The 20,488-nt window shown below is 55.7% G+C and overlaps 1 protein-coding gene across 2 annotated transcripts in view; it reads right to left on the minus strand.

Moving 5' to 3' along the window:
* Nucleotides 1-20,488, minus strand: part of SHANK2 (SH3 and multiple ankyrin repeat domains 2) — a 469,020-nt gene that overhangs the window by 190,689 nt on the left and 257,843 nt on the right. For both annotated transcript variants that reach the window (XM_067037810.1, XM_067037811.1), the window contains one exon: nt 2,413-2,488. In XM_067037810.1, the coding sequence (XP_066893911.1) occupies nt 2,413-2,488 (76 nt within the window). The remainder of the gene's footprint in view (nt 1-2,412; nt 2,489-20,488) is intronic.

A 20,488-nucleotide genomic window follows, 5' to 3' on the forward strand; every position in this document is an offset into this window, starting at 1 on the left:
TGCTGGGGTCAATGCAAGGCGGCCGGCCCGTGGCCGGAGGTCAACAAATAGCGCGATGGTTACTCGGATTTCTTTCACGGCAACACATCGTCAAGTGAGGCCCACGGTCTGATTCCTTCTTGTGGGAAAGGAGGGCTGGCTCCTAAACTGCGGTCAAGGTCAGAGCTTTTACCATCTGCTTAGAAGCTACCATGTGACCCAGGTGTGTCCAGCTGTCCCCCTCCTCTGCGGTCCTGGGCCCTGGCACTGAGCAGGTGGTCAGTATATACGTCAAACGCAAGCCTTCATCTGGGGCCAAAACAGGGATGCAGACCTGGCTGTGATCTCGGAGGTCATTTAGTCCAAACTTCTACGACATTCCGCCACGACGATGCCCACCCTGCTTGACTTCTTCCAGCGATGGGGAGCTCATCATCTCCCGAGACGGCTCTGTCCTATCACTTAACAGCTACGATGGTTCCACATGTCCTCTGTCGGCCGACCTGCAGTGAGCATCCCTGGTGCGCTCTGGCCTGTTCTCAGCCACAGGACACGTGGCCCAGACAGCCTGGCCCCGTGGTCTCCTCTTTTCCCAGCTCAGTCAGCCCTGCCCGTCTCGAGCACTGAGTGTGCGTGCACTCCCGCCCTCACACACACACACACCCCAAGGGTGGCCTGCTGGCTGCTCTCTGCTGACAACAGATCTCGTGGGGACATGGCTTTGCAAAAGCCACGGCCTGAGGGCAAGACACGGCCTGGACCCTTCCAGCATCCAGAGGCCCTCTTTCCCTCAAAGCCCCACTCCCAGCCTGGACAGCCCTCCAAGTCACCATGGCAACAGCTCTTGGGCTTCTCGGAGACTCAGGCGCCCTCCCTGCTAGAACGGAAGCAAAGCATGACAGCATGCTGACCGAGACCGTGGGCCCAGGATCCACTTTCACGGACGGCCTCCTGCTAAGCCAAGAACGACTCATCTGACCCAGATCAAGACTCATCAGCAGAAGCCAGGGGCAGGTGTAACTCCCTGGAGGCTATCACCCTCTGAGCGCTCTCTCGTGGCTGCGCTGGTGGCCAGGCCAAGGATCCCAACCTGGGCTTTTAAGGTAGAAGAGTGGACAATCTTAGCAAGACCTGGAGAGTCTGCAAAGACCCCCGGAAGAGGGGACCGGCTACTCTGCTGGGAATGGCATTTCTGTTATAGCGCACCTTGTTTATAAGAGAAAGGTGGTTGGGACAGGTCAACGCGAAAACCAGGTGACCAGGAGTTTCACTCCTAAGTACACACCCCAAAGAACTGGAAACAGGTGTTCAAAACAATATCTGTATATGCAGATGTCCACAGCCGCATGTTTACAGACAGCCAGAAGGTTAGGAGTACCTCGAGCGTCCACCCACGGATGAATGGGTACACAAAACGTGGTCCATCCACACGAAGGAATGTTATTGAGCCTCAGAAAGGACGGACACTGGGACGCCTGGTCCAACAGGGGTGAACTGTGAGGACACGATGCTCAGTGAAATAAGCCGGACACAGAAGGACAAATACTGTGCGATTCCACTCGCACGAGGTCCCTAGAGGAGTCAAACGCATGAAGACAGACAGTAGGAGGGTGCGTGCCCGGGGCTGGGGGAGGGGAAGGGGAGCGAGTGTTTCTTCATGGGGCTGGAGTGTCAGTTTGGGAAGATGGAAAGTGTTCTGGAAATGGATGGTGTGACGGCTGCACAAGAACGTGAATGTACTTAATGCCACTGAGCTGTGTACACTTCAAAATGGTTAATTGACAGCACACTGTGTGTTATTTATGTTTTTCCACGGTAAATAATTAGAGAAAAAAAGGGATGAAGCACTGAAACATGCTACAGCACGGGTGAACCTTGAGAATATTCTTCTAGGTAAAGAAGCCATTCACGGAAGAGTACATACTGTAGGATTCCATTTCTAGGAAAAGTCTAGAACAGGCAAATCCTTAGCGACAGAAAGCAGATTGGTGGCTGTTAGGGGGCTGGAAGAGGGGAGCATCCTCATATTCCGCCCCCCGCTCCCCAGGGAGGGGGGATGCTGATACGTTGGTGCTGCCTCAAGGCTCCTGTGGCCAAGCACTGTCATCTTTACCATTTGTACTGCTTTCCCCCCAAACAATGCCAGGTTTCCTCTTCCTTGAAAGACAGCTCTCTCCCTTGGCCATCCCACAAGCGCACTCCAGCCTGACCCCAAACTGCAGGCGGCACAGAGCTCGCCTCTCGGGCGGGTCCTCTGCAAGACGGTGGCCTCCATCATCCCAGCCCATGTTCGGGCGGCGGGTGACGGGGACCCATAGGGGGAAGCAAGCCACGGGGTTCCGAGTGTTCCATGCAAGATGGTCCAGCGCTTTCGGGACACCTACGAGCATCTTTGACCAGAGGGGGCCTGGCAGAGAAAGAATCACATCTTACCTGGAAGCATCGAAGCTGTCATAAGAGCCGACCGTGTAGTGCCGGAAGAGTTTCTTGCTGCGGTCTGCACGAGTTTCTGCAGGGAGGGAAGAGAGACATCGTTTAGAAAGTCACGGTCCCCAAACGCTGAAACCACGCGGGGCCGGCCGGGCCCCTCATTTATCTGAACTACGAAGCGTGAGACCCGCTCTCCTGCGGAAAGATCTGGGAGGAAGACGAGGCCTTGCTCTGTGGCCTAACTTTGCAAACTCTGGGGGACGCAGAGGAACCTCAAGGCTGTGACTGCTGGAGAGTCATGAGCTCCATTCCCAAATGGAGGCAAGTCCCAGGGTCCCTGGCTGGAGCAGGATGCTCTCTGCAAAGAAGACAGGGCTCTGCAGGTTCTGGCCACAACAGCAGCAGGTCCGCCCAGCACACAGAATCCGTGACAATGGTACTCTCAAGTGAGGCGCCGAGCCGTCTAGCAACTCCAGGAACCTGCGGATGACTGCTTTGGGAGAAAGGAAATGTTTATTGTTATGTTTCCTGATTATAGTTGCTTTCTCCTAGAAACAAACAAACAAACACGATTAAGTTCCTAATTAAGTCCCCTGCTACTTCACTTACTCAGCAAATTTCGACTTAAATTTCATGGGAAATTATATGAATGATGTAATTAGACTTAATCGATAGCTCAGAGCTGGAGGGAAAAAACCCCCACAACAACACAAATGCAAGAAATACAGAAGCTTATGATTTACTGTTTAGATATTTTCCCCCAAATATAATCTCCTGGGCACTCTCTTTCCCAAACCCTGGAAAAAATACATAGAAATTATATGATTGGCTTCAGGAAAAATGGCTCAAACTCTCATTTAAACCCTGTGACCCTCTCTGCTGTCAGTCTCCCTGACACCACCTTCCAAGGTGAACGTGATTTTACTCAAACCCAAATGCACGTTTTCGGCTGAAAAGTGAACACACGCAAGGGCACTGAGAAGGGTCGCGCTGATACCTCTCGGCTCCTTTCATGCCCAGAGGCAGCCTGTGCAGCAAAAACACACGTTCCCTTTCTACATGGTGTGGTGTTGCCTTTGGGGGGTTGGGAGGAGCAGATGTCCAGCCCAGGACTACATTTCCCAGCAGCCCCTACAGCCAGGTGTGGCCACGTGACCAGCTCCCACCAATGGAATTCGTGTGCGTGCGTGCCTGCCTGTGTCCCTTCCAAGCTTGGCTTCTACGGAGGGCAGGGAGCTCTCCCTAACCTCTCTTGCTGCTTCTCCCAGCTCAAAGCTAGGCCTCCCAGGCTCTACAGGATGATGGGATCCTCAGGGATTCCTGGCAAAACCCTGGGTCTCTGTGCATTAGCTCTTAAAAGAAGCAGCAAACTTGTATTGCTTTGTGCTACACTCTAGGGATTTGCTTGTTACAGCATCTAGTGATGTCTTAAAGGACCGGAAGCCGGGTTCTCAATGACTCAGCTCCCCGCTGACTCTCTGCCCCTTTCGCATCACTCCACCAGAGGCTCCAACAATACGAAAGTTACAATTCCCTGAATGGTGACAACTTCTTCATCACCATCTCGGTCCCTGACACTATTTGAGTGCTGACTGGGTACCAGACCCTGTTCCAAGTGCCTCTCCTATACTCACTCATTTGTCTGTCACGGCCCCCAGGGAGAGGGCGCGCGTGTCACTCTGCAGGTCCCGCCAAGTCCAGCCAAGTGTGGCCCCTCTGCTTTTGCTCCATTTCACGCCACCCTTCCAATCCCTCTGCAGGACCTTGGTGTCCTCGTTGTGGAGTGAGGCACTCGCCTCTGCTCGGCGTGTCTCTGCTGTGTCATCACTGTCTCTGAGACAGGCTGGGACCTGGGACGCCTCACCAGAGTGTTTGCTCCTGGACAAACGTCTCCTCAAGCAACAGATACAAAGAACCTCTAAGGGACTAAAAGTAAATCCGCGCTCCCAATGCAAGGGGCGCGGGTTCGATCTCTGGTCAGGGAACTAAGATCCCACATGCTGCACAGCCAAAAAAATAAAATTTAAATAAAAAAAAATGTCACTGTGTTGGGCTTCCCTGGTGGCGCAGTGGTTGAGAGGCCTCCTGCCGATGCTGGGGACACGGGTTCGTGCCCCGGTCCGGGAAGATCCCACGTGCCGCGAAGCGGCTGGGCCCGTGAGCCATGGTCGCTGAGCCTGTGCGTCCGGAGCCTGTGCTCCGCAACGGGAGAGGCCGCAGCAGTGAGAGGCCCACGCACAGCAAAAAAATAAAAATAAAAAGTCACTGTGGCCAGGGGAGGGGTGGATGTTTAAAAACATAAATAAATAAATAAATAAATAAAATAAATTTTAAAAATAAACACTCACATGCATGGTTGGGGCAAATTATGAACAACAAGATGCAAAAAGACCCAAAAGCCCAACGGCCACTTCTGAGGTACAGGGAGGGAAAGCAGGGCACAACACATGATCCCTGCACATGGCACCACCAAGGGGGTGGGCAGACCACCTAAGCCCCTCCTCTGGCTCGGCCCACCGATCTGCCCTGCCCTCACCCCATTTAAGAAGCCAGCTCGCCCCCTGCTTGGGGAGCAAGCAAGGGAACCTGTTTCTTGTTCTCTCTTCCTATGCTGCAGCCTGAGTCCCAGTAAAGCTTTGTCTGAATTTCTCGTCTGGTCTCATCAATTTCTATTGATTAAAGAGTCTAAGAACCTGGGTCAATAACATCTTTGTCCTCACTAACATTTATTGAGTCCTTCCCCCGGGCCACAATGCGTGGCCATCTGGGCTGATCCACTCCCACTTGCTGGTCACAGCAGCCCAGCGAGGGAAGTACGACGATTGGACCCATTTTACGGATGGTGCTGGTGAGCACTGCCGATGCAAAGGCACATCCTGCTAAACAGCAGGGCAGGGTGGGCCCCCGGCGGGCAGGTGGGCTCCAGGGCCCAGGCTCAGAGCCAGCAGGCTGCACCAAGGGACCCTTGGAGAGGACCCGAGTCTCCGTGCTCTCTACAGGGCTCAAAGGTGGGGATTTGGCCTTATTTCTCTCTGTATCACCTCTGGTGTTTAATTCCTGGCAGATGCCCAATGTCAGAGCTTGCTGAGCCAATCTCAACAGCCCATTGCAAATCAGCCGATAGAAATACACTGCACACTCGCAGAGTGGCCTGAGGGCGTCGGTCCAGCTGAGCTGCATGTACATCCCCTGCGCCTGGCAGCCAGACCCAACGTACCCGGGTGTTCCGTGCCCCGCTTCCTTCCTCCCTGGCATCTTGCATTGCGGACATGTTCAAATCTAGTTACCGTTTATCAAGTCCACCTGAAGGTCAGGCCCTGTGCCCCAAATGCAGGGATTAGAAGGATGCTCAGATGGGGTGGGGCCTCAGCTCTGTTCTCTGGGGCTCAGGATCCTGGGGGTGGGGTGAGGATAAAGCTAACAGATGCTGACTTTCCACGGCCTGGGCTGAGGGCCCCGGCAGTCAGATAACTGTGGGGGTGTTGGCGGGGGGAGCACGCGGGCCAGGCAGTGCATCTGGCCAGGCCAGCCCTGTGACATCCTTGTGGAGCTGGGCCCGGGAGGGATAAGTGGGATTGGAACCTGTTTGTAGGGTTCAGCAGAGTAGCTCGTGAAGCCACTGAATGACCGTGGGGATGGGCCATTAGTTGTTATTATTACTCTTAATTGCCTGTTGCTTATGCCCCACGTGGCAGCTCTGTGCTTGCTGCCCAAGGAACCGCTGGGCCCTGAGAGCTGGCTGGTGCAGGCCCTTGGCTGAGGTCAGAGGTTCCAGATTGAAGGAGCAGAGAGTGTAGTCAACGCGTGTGTGTGTGTGTGTGTGTGTGTGTGTGTGTGTGTGTGTGTGTGTGTACCTGTCCACATCTTTGCCAGAGGAAACAAATGTTTCAGAAAGGGACTCTTTCTAGGTCAGTTAGTCAGTGGTTTCCAGACTTTGGGATTTCATAGACCAAGAAAATGTTAAACAAAAGAGGGAAGGGTGGAGACAAACACGGGATTTAACAAGTTTTTAATCTGGCCTTAAAAACAATGGATTCCCTTCCACTATCATAATTGTTTTATAAGAGAAAGGAGACCTTTTGGAATCATATTCTCTCTAACTGTTTTGTGAAAAACTCTCTCTCACTGCACAGGTCTTCCCTGTCCTCTGGCTTCTGGACACAGTCAGACTTCTGCTCTGAGATATGGCCCCGAGGGACAGGAAAGGGGTCCTGAGGGACAGCATCACCGCCACCATCATCATCACCATTGCTACCATCATCACCTTCATCACAGCATCATCACTGTCACCACCATCACCACGTCATCATCATCTTCACCATCATCATCACCATTGCTACCATCATCACCTTCATCACACTATCATCATCACCTTCACCATCACCACCATCACCGTCGTCACCACCATCATCATCGTCACCATCACCGTCATCATCGCCACCATCACCATCATCACCACCGTCATCATCGCCACGGTCACCGTTGTCACCACCGTCATCATCACCATCACCGTCATCATCGCCACCATCACCGTCGTCACCATCATCATCATCGCCACCATCACCATCGTCACCACCGTCATCATCGTCACCATCACTGTCGTCACCACCGTCACCATCACCGTCATCATCGCCGTCATCATCGCCACAGTCACCGTTGTCACCACCGTCATCGTCGTCACCATCACCACCATCGTCGCCACCGTCACCGTCGTCATCAGCGCCACCATCACCGTTGTTGCCACCGTCACCATCACCACCGTCACCGTTGTCATCACCGTCATCATCACCACCGTCATCATCGTCACCATCACCGTCATCATCGTCACCATCACCGTCGTCATCGCCACCATCACCGCCGTCACCATCGTCATCACCACCACCACCGTCGTCATCACTGTCGTCACCATTATTACCACCACCGTCATCACAGCATCATCATCATCATCACATCACCATCATCATCCTAATCATCAGTGCAGCTTTGCTAAATTACCTCCTGTTTTGAGTAAATGCAAGTCTTTCACCTTATTTGGTCTTCCCACGGCAGCCAGGGCTAAGTGGATTTCTTGTCGCTGTTTTGCAGAAGTAGCAGAGTGCCATGATGAGGGATGTGGGCTCGCAGGCTACACTGGCTTGAATTCAGAGCCCAGCTCTGCCGTTTACTGGCTGCAAGTCACCAGGCTCTTCATGTGTAAAGTGGGGATAATAATAGTTCCTACTCACAGGGAAGTGATGGAGGAGTAAATGAATTAATACAGGGAAAATGCTGGAACGGTGCTTGGCAAATGGAAAGTGCTGTATTACCTGGTTATCACTGTGCACGTAGGATTGGGATCTTCCACCTTCCAAGGTGGCCCTCGAGGTCACACAGCTTACCAGCGCACCCACACCAGGGTCAAGCCCTACCCGTGCCCCGAGTGCAGCAAGTGCCTCAGCCGGCGTTCCAACCTCATGGCCCACAGCTGCACGCACACCAGCGAGAAGCCCTACCACTGCCTCGACTGCAGCAAGAGCTTCAGCCACAGCTTGCACCTCACAGCCACCAGCGCACGCACCACGGCGTCCCGCCCTGCTCCTGCCCTCTGCACGCAAGAGCTTCAGCCGGCGCTCCAACCCGCACCGGCACGAGAAGATCCACCCGGAGGCGCCCAAGGCCCTGGCCGTGCCGATGCCGGGGCCGGCTGGGGCTCTAGCGGCGCCCCGGCCGCCAGCCCCCACATAGGGGGCGGAGAGGGAAGGGGACTGGCCGGGGCAGCCGCTGAGGGGGTGTGTGACCTGGGAGGCCCAGGAAGGGAGCTGGGGAGGTGCTGGCATGCGAGTGGGGCGCGGCAACACGTGAGGAGCTCAGGGGAAGAGCAGGCGCGCTCACTGCAAATTAAAGTGAGCAGACCCCCAGCTTTGTGCCTCCCCAGCCTGGCTGACAGCAGCCAACAGCTATCGTGTTTCGAAACATCCATGCAGGGCCCCGTGCATTCTAAGTGCTTTCTGGGCAAGAGCTCAACACTGTTACTATCCCTGGTTTACAACTGAGGAAGGTGAGGCTCAGAGAGGTTGAGTGAGTTGCCTGAGATCACCGAGCCAGCGGGTGGCAGGGATACTGCACAGCACAGCCTCCTGGGTCAGCATCCACTTGGGGCCCTGGGAGGAGGCATCTTCACCAGCAACCTGCCCATGGCCCACGGAGGGCCAGCTGGCCTTTTTCTGAGATGTGCTGAGGTCTGGATGCTGAGGAAGGAGATCTCGGCTTTCTCATGGGCCGTGAGGTGGGAGGATGTGGGGTGTGGGCAACCAATGGCCATCACACCACATCATGGGGAGAACTAGCCAACGAATGCAGCCCGCACACAGCGGGAGGCTGCAGGACAGAGGGACACAAGCGGCCTGATGCTGAGAATCCCTGGATCTTGGCTTGTGGTGGTCATGAGGGCTACTCATTCAATATTTCTATCTTTCTTCCCTCTGGGCATGTGGTTGGATGGATCCCTGAGATTCATTTTGGCCAATACGTTTTCAGAAGAACTGATTTACTTCCTGAGTGGATGGAACATTTAATTCCCAATCCAAGATTCACCCCACCCCCCGCCGCGCCTCCCCTCACCCGCCTACTGTTTCTTTGTCCATGGGGATGGCAACCAAAATGTTTGAGACAGTGGTTATTCTAGCAGTCAGGGTCCCTAGGTGTGCCTCATAGGACACATGAGAAACAGGGGGTGTGAGTGGGAAATAAACCTTGGTGGTTTTAGGCCACTGAGATCAGGGGCCTGTTTGTCACTGCAGCTTTCCCTGGCCTAAGCTGACCGATGCAGACCACACATGGCCTTCTCTGTCATGCGAGCCAGTACATTCCATGTTTTGCTCAAGTGTGGCAGAGCTGGCTTTCTGGCAACCAAAAGAGTCCTGGCAAGTGTAGAAAGGAAGCCCAGACAACATCAAGGCAGAGGCTGAGTTTGACCCCTTGTCTGTGAGGATCTCACACCTTCTAGGAGAAAATAGAAAACCACCCAACGCACGACAGGAATGCATCCCATTGGACATGGAAAGAGCACGGCACACAGCACAGGCCTCTACATGTCTCAGAGGAGGCCTCTGGTTACGACAAAGGAGACAGAAAAACCTGCCAACCAAGAGGGAACTATTCACTCGTTTGTTTCCTAAGCCACGTAGAAACTTCTCAAAGGCAAGAACCTAGTAGTTCACAGACAGGCCCACCTCCTGGGCCAGGTTCCAGGCTCACTGCTTCATACAGCAGGTGCTCAGAAATGTCTGTAGTCCCACTCAGCTTGGAGGCCAGCAGTCACTACTCCTGAATGATCTGAATGATCATCATCTCCTGAACCTCTAGACAGAATGAGCTTCAAAAAAAGTAATCAGGTGACGCCACTTCTGCTTAACATTTTCTGACAGTTTCCCAGCGGAATTCGAGTCCCATCCTCGAGCCCGCCGATGACACAGGCCCGACACTACACAGCCCTGCCTTTGAACCCTCCTCTTCCATTGCTCCCCCCACCCCCCGGCACAGTCACTCCACTCCTGCCCTATTAGCCTCCTTTTTGTTCCTTGAACATGACAAGCTCGTTTGCACCTCAGGGCCTTTGCACTTGCTAGACTCTCTCTGGGACATTCCTTCCCCAGCTCAAAGTTCACTGCACTGCTGGGTCCCCAGCTCCTACAACACAGCCTGGCACACAGTAGGTGATCAATAGCTGTGTAGTAACTGAACAACGGGATAAAACCCACACGTTCTTGGACCCTTTGTTCTTATCCAACGTGGGCACTGTCACCTCCTTGGGTCTGACTGTGAAGAGTTGAGGATATGGCACAGAGGCTGAGTTTAGTTTCGACTGCCAAGGGAATGGAAGTAGCCGTTCTACAAACTGAGAAACTGGAGTTCTAGTCCTGACCTTGGTGGTGATGGCGTGGGACCTCACTCTGCCGTTCTGAGCTCTCATTTACTCAACTATCAAACCAGATGTTTGGACGCTCTGCCTTCTCAACATGACACATCCCCTCCGCCACCAACGCGACTAGGGACGTAACCTCCTTTCCCAGGAGAGGACCACGCAGTGATTAAGTCGATGTGCCCTGAAAGTTTTTCTTGGAATATGGCCTAGAAAAATCTACATTGAAAGGGGGGAAAAAAAAACCACCCTGGAAATTCCATTCCATATACCTCTTGTGACTTGTGAAAGGGAGTGACAGATCGTATGACAAGCTTCAGATTGTCAGCATTTAAAATAGCCCCTTACGCAGAGCACCTGGGAAGAGGATCCCGTCTAGCTCACGAGGAAGCCAGGATGGGGCATCCGGGGAGATACTAATGGCCTCTGAGCCTCGAGTGTGACTGTTTACGAAGAGGAATCTTCTCAGAGAAATTTATTAAGACTCTGAAAGGCCAAAAAAGAATTCAAAGGACGGCGTGGGGAGGAGGTGGGCTGTCGGGTCAAGAGACGGGCGTGGAGAGAGACCAGAACGCCAGAGCAGGGCCAAGGCTGTGGGGGCACGCCGGCCCCGATCCCCACCCAGGTCCCGTGTGGGACGGTTCCCTTGCTCGTGAGATGCCACAGACAGGAGAGGCAGGAAGGAAGCCTGCATCTAGACAAGGAAACGTGAGCTTAAGTCCTCACTAGCTGCAGGGCCTGGGCAGGAAACAAGCTCTCCAAATCTCAGTTTTCTCATCTGTACATGGGGCTAGCAGCAGTACTGACCTTGGCCTTGCGGTGAAGGTATAACACCGTCACGCGTCTAAGTCCCTTCCCAGGTGGGCTGTCGGCCACAGATGTCCTCCAGGAAGACGTCTTGGGCTTCCCTCTCTGAAAGCACGCTTCTGCTCCCGGGACAGAGCAGGACCCCAACCATACCTGTACACAGAACCTCACGCCCTGGTCAGAGCTGCCCGGCCCGGCCCATCAGACGCCCTCCTGGGGACCTGGAATAGGAGTGGCCAGTCTCTGCTCCCCGTGTGAACAGAGCACACCTCCATTCATGCAGAGAGGCTGTCACCGTGGGAACACTTTGTGGGGTGGGGGAGAAGCGAAGGAGGGAGACTGAGGCAAGGGGCTCGGGGCGGTGATGACGCATGTATGGCCCTAGAGAGACGGCTGAGCTGGACTGGTTCCTGACAAGCTCCCCCCGCATCCTGCTTCCAGAACCTGCTTCCAGGACCGGGGGAGGCTGGACCCCACGTTCCACCCTCGGGGTCCAGGAAAGGCAGCTGCATCCCTGCGGTGGAGGACCTTTCTTCCTTTGACCCAGCTCACGTGGGTTTTAGGTTTCTTGCACCGCAAGAGCCCTGCCTTTCGGCTACTCTGTCCTCCGGGTAGGAAGTCTCGTTACCCAAGCGGATGGTGGCGGCACCTCTGGATCTCACTCGGGGGCCTGGCTGGGGGCCCGTCCACCACGGCAGGGCTGCTGGCCAGGGCGGCCCTGGATACCTGCGTCCAGGTTCTATGTGCTGGTATTGACTGGGACAACACCTGGCCCACACAGTTCCAAACACCCCCGGGGGCAGCGTGCCCTCAGTGAGGGCCGCCGACCTGGCCACAGGCCAACGTCCCTGGGTTCACACGAAAAGACGGAGGGTGCTAGGGATGCAGGGCGTGCAGACATCTCCCCTCTCTGTGATAAAGACCCTGGATCGGCCACGGAGGGGAGACTGCGTGTAAAGATGATAAAACACTTCTGCGTCGCACTGCCCGGTTCATCCCCGACAGCTCAGCGTGCTGGGAGGGATGGGGTCCTCCTTCAGGGCCTCCAGCTAAAGCCCAGCCCGGTGACACCCTGACTCTGGGCCCATAAGCCCCTGAGCACAGAATCCAGGTGTGCCCACCTGCACTGCTGACCCTCAGACCTCTGAGCTGATTTTGGGCTGGGGTCCAGAGCTGCATAGCTGAGGTTACTTGCCGTGCAGCACAGAAATGCAGCGAGCTGGGGCCTCGGCTTCCTTTAGGGTCCTGCCTGGGTGTTCCTCTGGAGCTGAGCCTCCATCCCACCAAAAGCAGAGACAGAGACAGAGAGACAGAAAAAGACAGAGGGGGAGACAGTGAGTCAGAGATAGAGGCAGAGAGAGACAGAGAGACACCCACAGAGACAGAGGATACACAGAGACAGAGAGAGACACACAGAGAGACAGAGCAAGAGAGAGACAAAGACACACAACACAGAGATGGAGAGACAAGGAGAGTCAGAGAGAGAAGGGAAAGTGGTCCCTGGGCTCCACAACCCCATCACCAGCTCCCCGCTGCTCCAACCCCTCCCTTGGACCCCACGCCCTCCTGGCTGTTATTCTCGGCCCCCCACCCTGAAGAGGCAGAAAGGGGCAGGGTGGACCCCTGCGCAGGCTGGGTCCTCCTCCCTCATCACGGCAGCGCCCGGCCGAGCTGGACGGGCTGGGCCAGCCTGCGAGGTGGCACTTCCTGCGCGCGGGGCCGCCCAACTCCCACCCCCAGCTTCTCGTCCACACGCCTCCCTCCCACGCAGGCTCCTGTGATCTCCAGCGGGTTTTAAATCAGACACTGTTCGGGCTGCGCCCCGGCTGGAGAGCCAAAGGCAGGATCCGAACCACAAGCAGGAAAGAAATTACTGATGGGGATGGAGACAGAAATAACTTTTCTTTTTTAAAACCAAAGATGCCGATGGGCTCCATGCAAAGCGGAGAACCACAGACAGGAGCGTGGAGAGAAGCCTCGGCGGGCACAGGCAGGCTGGCGGGACGCGGGTGTGGGGGGCTGGTGGCGTCTCCAAGCTCACCACCACCTCCCGCCCGGGGCCGGACCCCAGGACGCCGGAAAGGGGGCGAGCCGCGTGAAGGGCTGGCTGGAGCCCGGGCAGGGCAGGGGCAGAGGGCAGGGGGCACGGAGCTCGCAGCCTGCACAGCCCAGCTCCGCCACTGCGGGTCAGGAGGCTGTGCTGACAGGTGCCCATCCCACCGCTGGGCACGGAGATCAGGGCCTCGCCTCCGAGGAACCCCGGCCGAGGGGAACGACTTTGGTCTGAAGCCGCTTCTCAACACTCACGCCACGGCAGCTTGGGTCACTCGCTCAATCACGACATCAGCTGCAGATCATTGACCCAGCACCTTCTGGGAACCTGATATTGGCCTCGTGGGGGAGGAGAGGGAAAATAGGGACCCTGCTCTTCAATAACAGCCTAAGGACGGGAGATCAGCTCCCCGTGGCAGCTGTCACGAATGACCCCAAACCTGCTGGCCCAGGACAACAGGAGTTCATTACCCTACAGTTCTGTAGGTCAGCATCCAGCGGGGGTCTCTCTGGGTTAAGATCAAGGTGAGGGCGGGGCTCGTGGCTGCAGGAGGCTCCCGGGATGAACCTGTTCCCTTGCCTTTTCTGGCTTTCTAGAGGCGCCCCCAGTCCTTGGCTCATGGCCCCTCCCTCCTCCTCCCAAGCCAGCACCGGCGGGTCAAGTCCTTTCAGAGGCCATCACCCTGAGCCCCCTCTGTCTGTCTCCTCCACTCTTAAGGATGCTTGGGATTACAGGGGCCTTCAGGGATAATCCAGGATCATCTCTTCATCTTGAAGTCAGTCGGCTAGCAGCCTTTATTCCATCTGTGACCTTACTTGCCCTTTGCCATGTATCCGGACAGAGTCACCTGTTCCAGGCATCAGGACACAGACATCTTCGGCCATTATCTGCCCACCACGACCGCAAAGAGACCATCCCTGTAGGGATAGCACAGTGGGGCAAAACTTGCTCAGAAAACTGTTTAAACCCATCTTAGTTAAAGAACTCAGAATCTTGCTCGCAGGTCAAAAAACTGTCCAGGTGAACACTACCAAATGTAAATTAGATAGCTAGTGGGAAGCTGCAGCATAGCACAGGGAGTTCACCTCTGTGCTTTGTGACCACCTAGAGGGGTGGGATAGGGAGGGTGGGAGGGAGGGTGACACAAGAGGGAAGAGATATGGGAACATATGTATATGTATAACTGATTCACTTTGTTGTAAAGGAGAAACTAACACACTATTGTAAAACAGTTATACTCAAATAAAGATGTTAAAAAAAAAAACAAAAAAAAAAACAAAAAAAAAAACCAAAACTGTCCAGGTGGAAGCAAAGTACTTCTCTAGGAAGTGCATCTCGCTGTTTGCAGGAGCTCGATTCAATTTCCGACTCTGCAGAATCATGGTGAGACCCAGCTGACTGCTGGGCCCTCTGACCCTTGTCCTCTCCTCTGTGCAAAGGTGGATAAATGGTTTGCTCCGTGCCTGCGGCCACTACACAACAATTCCTCCTTCAGAGAATGGAACCAGGCTCTGTCCAAATGACGGCCCTTCCCCTAGGGGCCTGCATGCAGCCCCGCCTGCCCTGGGACCTCACTCTCTTCCCCTGAAGCATCTTGATTTCAGTAGTAGAAGCCACCGCTACGGTGGGCTATGGCACCGACTTGTGACTGGGCCATCGGTTCTCTTTGTTCCCAGCTCCCTGGAGTATCTCTCCGTGCCCCCCCCCCCCCGCGTGTGCACACGTGTGTCATCGGGAAAACTGGTCCTGTGCTCACACAGCTGGGTAAGGTCCCAGTGGCCGGGGCTGCTGTAAGTTTTCAAAAATAACCGTGCGTCTTGAATTCCCTTAGAGCGGGCATGGGGGCGTGGGTACGGGGAGTGCCAGCCGTCCCCAGCCCTGTAGGGTCCCCAGACACACTGGCACCCCATGAGAGCCAAACCTACGGACTCCAGAAACCAAAGGCAAAGGAAGGTGCGGGCGTGAGGCTGATTTTCCTTCCCAGGATAAACGGAAAGCACCTCAGAGAAGTGGGCATCCCCAGCACGCTTGGTTTCTTCCCTTAGATGGCCTAGCCGGTTGACCATTGTGTTTTAAGATGACAGAAAACACACCTGGAGAATTAACACCTGGAGAATTAACAGTAGTCGCATTGCTGAGCGAAGGCTGCTCGGGGAGCTGTAACCTCAGGAAGCGGTCTTCCTGCCCCACACCAGGCGCAGCTGTGAAGCCCTCACAGAGCCTAGGGGCAGTGGGGCTCGGGCACCCACCAGCCGAGGCCCACCAGCACCAGCTTCATCCATTCAGCCTCGGCAAGATAGGCCCGTGCGCCAGGTAGCCGAGGGTGCCCGCGGCCAAGGACCGTGGCCGTGGCTCAGCCGCGATGCTTGCTAAGTGGTCCGAAGGCAGGAGGACCCAAAGGGAGGGAGAGGCCAGCCTCCCAGAGCAGGGCTCGAGGACAAGGACTGGGGGCGGGGGGGGGGGACCACAGGGGCGTCACTGCCGCCGGCCTCGTCCTGATCTGTGGACATCTATCGCCCGCCATCACCATCACAGGTGACACCCAGTGGCCACGCACTGTTTCTAAGTGCAAAGCATGTGAGCTCCTTGCGATGCTCCGGCAACCCTACGCCCTCAGCAGTGGTGCCCTGCGCTGTGTCGGTGAGGCTGAGCGGCGGCCGGGACTCCAGCCCAGGTGGTCCAGCCCTGCAGCTGGTTGTCCTAACCACTGCCCCGCACCGCCCAGCACACCTGGGAGCAGAGACCGCTCTGCCCTGTGCCAAGGTGGCCTTCCTTCCGACCAGCGCCCTCTGACAGCCACTCAACACCTATTTCTAAGCACTGCCTCCTTTCCCTCCATGGGGACTGGGTGGCCAAGAACCCACTTCCCCAGCCGTCTTCCAGCAGCAGCCGCGTGACCAGGTCTTGGCCGTTGAGATGGGAGTGGGCGTCTGCTGGGAGGGGCTTTCCTTCCCAAACCAGGCCTCCCCAGGGCATGGCTCCCTTTCCCATCTGGATTGTGGAAGCCAAGCCGGCTGAGGACTGAGGCAGGAGGAAAGAGCTGGGTCTGGCCCCGCCTTCCTGTTGGGGGGGTGGGGGGGACAGGGAAAACCCCGTGTTTAGGTAGCATCTCCCGAGGGCTCTGTTTCTGGAAGCCAATCCCAGCACCATCCCGACCGCTAAGACACATCTTCTCTGGTTTAGTCACCAACAGCCCCATGAGACAGGCGCTGTTGTTACAGGGGAGGAAACCAAGCACAGAGAGGTTAAGTGACCACCCCAAGTCACACAGCTCACGAGTGATGGACTGGTTTTCAGATCGCTCTCCTAACGCCTCTGCTGTCGCCACCTGGCAGCTCCACGAGGGACGTCTGTGCTACCAGGAGACCAGACACCATGGGACAACTTGCGAGGTGCTCAGCTCGTGAGTGGCAGGGCTGGGCTCCTAACCCGGCTCAAGGGGACACCATGCACTTGACCGCATCCTCCCCTTCGCATCTTTTAGGAAAAGTTGTCTTTTAAGATTTCTTTTTTTTGATGTAGATCATTTTTAAAGTCTTTATTGAATTTGTTACAAGATTGTTTCTGTTTTCTCTTTCGGTGTTTTGGCCCCAAGGCCTGTGGGATCCTAGCTCCCCGACTATGGATCGAACCCACATCCTCTGCATTAGAAGGTGAAGTCTTAACCACTGGCCCACCAGGCAAGTCTCCCCTTTGCATCCTTAAAGGACAAAGCTTCGAGATGAGTAGTCCCCTGCAGAAGATGACTTACGAGGCTGCCCTTGAGAATTACTAGGGAATGTAGGAAACCTGGACCCCAGGCCTTCAGATTCAGGACCCGCATCTGAGAATGAGCGGGTCTTGCCCAAGGCCACGGTGCGGACGGAGATGCACCTCCCGACACCAAGATCCCCATTCACTCACTGGACGTCTCCTGCCCGGGCACCCGGCGCCGTGACCGGGGGTCTGAAGCTCCGCTTTGCCCACCTCTCTCTCCCCGTCTCGCCAATCTCGGGCCAAGCGAGGCTGGAGCACCACTGCAGGGAAGCTGACTAAGCTGGCTTCCTGGCCACGTTTCCCCCATCTCCACCCTCCCAAATTGGCTGGACAAATGAAAAAAGCTGCTGGCTGTCAATGAGTTGCTTTCTACTCTAGTAATTAGAATGTTTTCTTTTTTTTTTTTTTTTTTAAATCAGCCCAGGCGGCTTAGTGGAAACATTTATACCAATACATGGAGCCAGACAGGCAGTTTAAATGGAAATTATAGTAAATGGAGGACTCAGAGCCTGACTGCATGTTGTTGCTAAGCTCGGCTGGAGGGTCCAAGCCAAGGAGGCCCTGCTCGTCTCTCTCCATCACAGGGAATGCGCAGGGGCCGGGGGAAGCTGACCTGCCCCGGCCCAGCAGCCCGGGGCTGGCGTGGCCATGCAGAGGGGCAGGGTGTTTGAAAACATGCCACGACCCGGAAAAGACTTTTCTGGCACTGAATCCAGCAGCCAGGCCCCGGGGAGCAGCGGCGCCCTTCCCTCTGTCCTGCCAGAATGCCTGGGCTGAGCCTCCTTTGGCTTTCCCAGCCCCCTGCCTCCGCCCAACGCCCGCCCCGCCAACACCAAGACCTCCCCCCAAGAAAGCGCCACCTCTTGGGTCCCGCTTGACCGCAGCCTTTCCCTGCCAACTGCAGCGCCTGGCACAGAACCGAGGTGCAGGGGAGCCCCCGCCGTGGAGCCCCTCTCTCCAACCTTACAACACCCGAGGCAGGGCTGGGCCCCCTCCCACCGCCGGGGCCCAGAGAGGTGAAGTGAGATGCCCAAGGGCACACAAGGGGGGCCAGCAGAGCTGGATTTAAACCCAGGGACCGACTGGGGGTGGAAGGATTCTTTTTAGTTCCTTAAAATCTTTTTTAGGGGCACTGGCAGCTGAAGCTTAGGAAATAGGACACAGAGCAAAAGGGACCTGTTGAACGCGAGGAAACCGCCCTGTTTGTGTGGGAAGGCAGCTGAGTCTTCCCAGCTCGGCGTCGAGGCAGGCACGTCTTGGGCTAAGCACGGCTCAGGACCAAGGGAGTAACTGTATGCATCCCTAGAAGGAGCGGGGTGGCTTGGGGGGAGGGTCAAGTGGATCCCAATGGCGCCAAAGGGTCGCACAAAGACCCACCCTGGCAGTGACCTCACAAATGGTGCCAGCCTCTTAGGTACTCACACCCTGCAACCCACCAAGCTGCCCCCCCCAAAGATGCTACATGCCCCTGCCCGACGCTGGTGGGTGATGACCAGTGAGTGGACTGGGAAGGGGGGGGGGTGGCCAGAGCCTCGACCATCCGTGGCTCAGTCTCTCTTTGCACACCTCAGAGTGACACCCGGGAGGGGGCTCCTTCAAGGAGAGGCGTCTTATCCGACCAGGTTGCCAAGCTCCCCGGCCGGAGGCCTTGCAAAAGCCAGCCGTGTCCTCTGTCCTCCACTTCTGGGAGTGAGAGAGAGGGAGCAGTTGGTAAAAACCAACTGTAGAAAGTGAAGAAGGCGATGCAATCTGAAAATACAGATGGTGTTTTCTTTTCTCAACGGCTACAACGGTGGAGGAGCAACCGGAGTCCACTTGATTAAAAAAAAACCACCAACAACAGAACTAAAAACCACAGTAGCCATGCCTTCTTTGAAGGAGGGCTGGCTGGACAGGTGGGGAGGCATACACCGCCCTGCTCCAGTGTGGGGGGAGGTGCCATACAGTCTGTCAGGGAGGACACACAGGAAGCCTGGACAGACCTATGCATTTAAGTCACAGCGACACACAATGCAGTCATCCGCCCTTGGAGTTTAGTCACAGTGCCTACTAGGAATAGATGCTCCACTTGGCCTTAACCCCGCCTGGAGGCTCAAAAGGACTCTCGAGAATACGGAAGGGGCCCTGGGACGCCAACAGCGCCCGAGAGGCCGCAGTCTGCCCGGGTGATTTGACGGCTCTACCTGGATCTTCCCTTCCGTCTCGGGAGCAGTAAAAAGCCGTTATGGAAACAATAGCCTTCCCTGGTGAAACACAACCACCAGAAACACAGTCATTTTAAAACACACCCAGTGCAAAGCCATCGCCTACACAGCCAGCCACCCCGTCTCGCCCAGCACCATCCCCGGCGGGTCAAGAACAAAGACTCGGCCCGTCCACCGGGAGCAGGTCCCGGAGACGGCATCGTACCTCCAAAATGAACTTTCTTCTTGAACCGGGAATTCTCAGCCATCATCTCTAACCTGGGCGTGACCATCTCACTCAGCCTGGTCCCAACTGCTTGTCCGGGTCCATGCGGAGCCCACGTCCACGAGGCCGGCCTCATCTGCTATTGTCCGTTAATCCAAGAGGAAAAAAGTTGCAGCCCTCTGGGGTCAGAATTGCGGAACAAAAGGGGGCAAGAATCAGAGGAAGAAGAAAGACGGCTCCGAGTGTTTAATCCACGGGGGAGGTTCACAGATTTGACTTTTGGAGGCCGCACCTTGGGATCGGCTGAAAATTCGGTTCTTTGACACAAGTTGTAAAGCTCCAGGTTGGAGCTGCATCCTTTCACTTCCCACTGTACTGGGGATGGTTTTTTTTTTTTTTTTTTTTTTTCCCCTAGTGCCGGTTTCCATGGCAATGCATCAGTCACTAGTCTAAATAAGTACGGGTGAAGGACGCCTGGAAAGCCAGTGCAATTACGCATGCCATTAGCGGGGAGAGGAGAACGATTCAACCCTGCGATAAGCACGGGGCCGAGGTAACACTTAGAGGGTGTTGTCACCGTTGTCCAGAGTAATTGCTTTCTCATTTTGTGACACAGGGTTTTTTTTTTCAGTCCCGGCAGTTTCCGAGCCCGGCGTTCTGCAGGGTGGACGGCCGGGCAGCGAAGTCCATTTTCGCTGCGCCACCCAGTTGAGCCAAGGCCAAAGGGAGGGACGGCATCTCTGTGAAGTTGGTCTTGGCTGATGCTGTCTGTCATGCCTTCCTTTGGTCCATGCATCCCTAGTGGGGGGAGGCGGGAACGGGACGTGGTGCGGTTTGGAGGGACCTGGGGGGAAATTCAGTGACACTCTGTGCATTCAGCGTGAAGGCTGGTGGTGAGAGGTTTGCAGGATGGGAGGCAGGGGCGGGGGGCCGAGTCTTGCTTCGGGGGGCGGGGACCAAGCCCGTCTCCTTCTCAGCGACATCCTCTCACCTCTAGGCTCGTGTTTGGGAAGCATCAATGGGGTAGAGCCTGAGCTCTGGTTCCCTTTTCTCATCTGTCATCAGTTTCTTTTCTTAAACAGCTGCCACGAGCTCACTGTGTGTCCTTGGACACCACCCCTCACCTGTCTGAGCTGCAGGATTTCTGTTGGTCC

This window comes from Kogia breviceps, chromosome 7, assembly GCF_026419965.1.
Source record: "Kogia breviceps isolate mKogBre1 chromosome 7, mKogBre1 haplotype 1, whole genome shotgun sequence".
Taxonomy (NCBI): Eukaryota; Metazoa; Chordata; class Mammalia; order Artiodactyla; family Physeteridae; genus Kogia; species Kogia breviceps.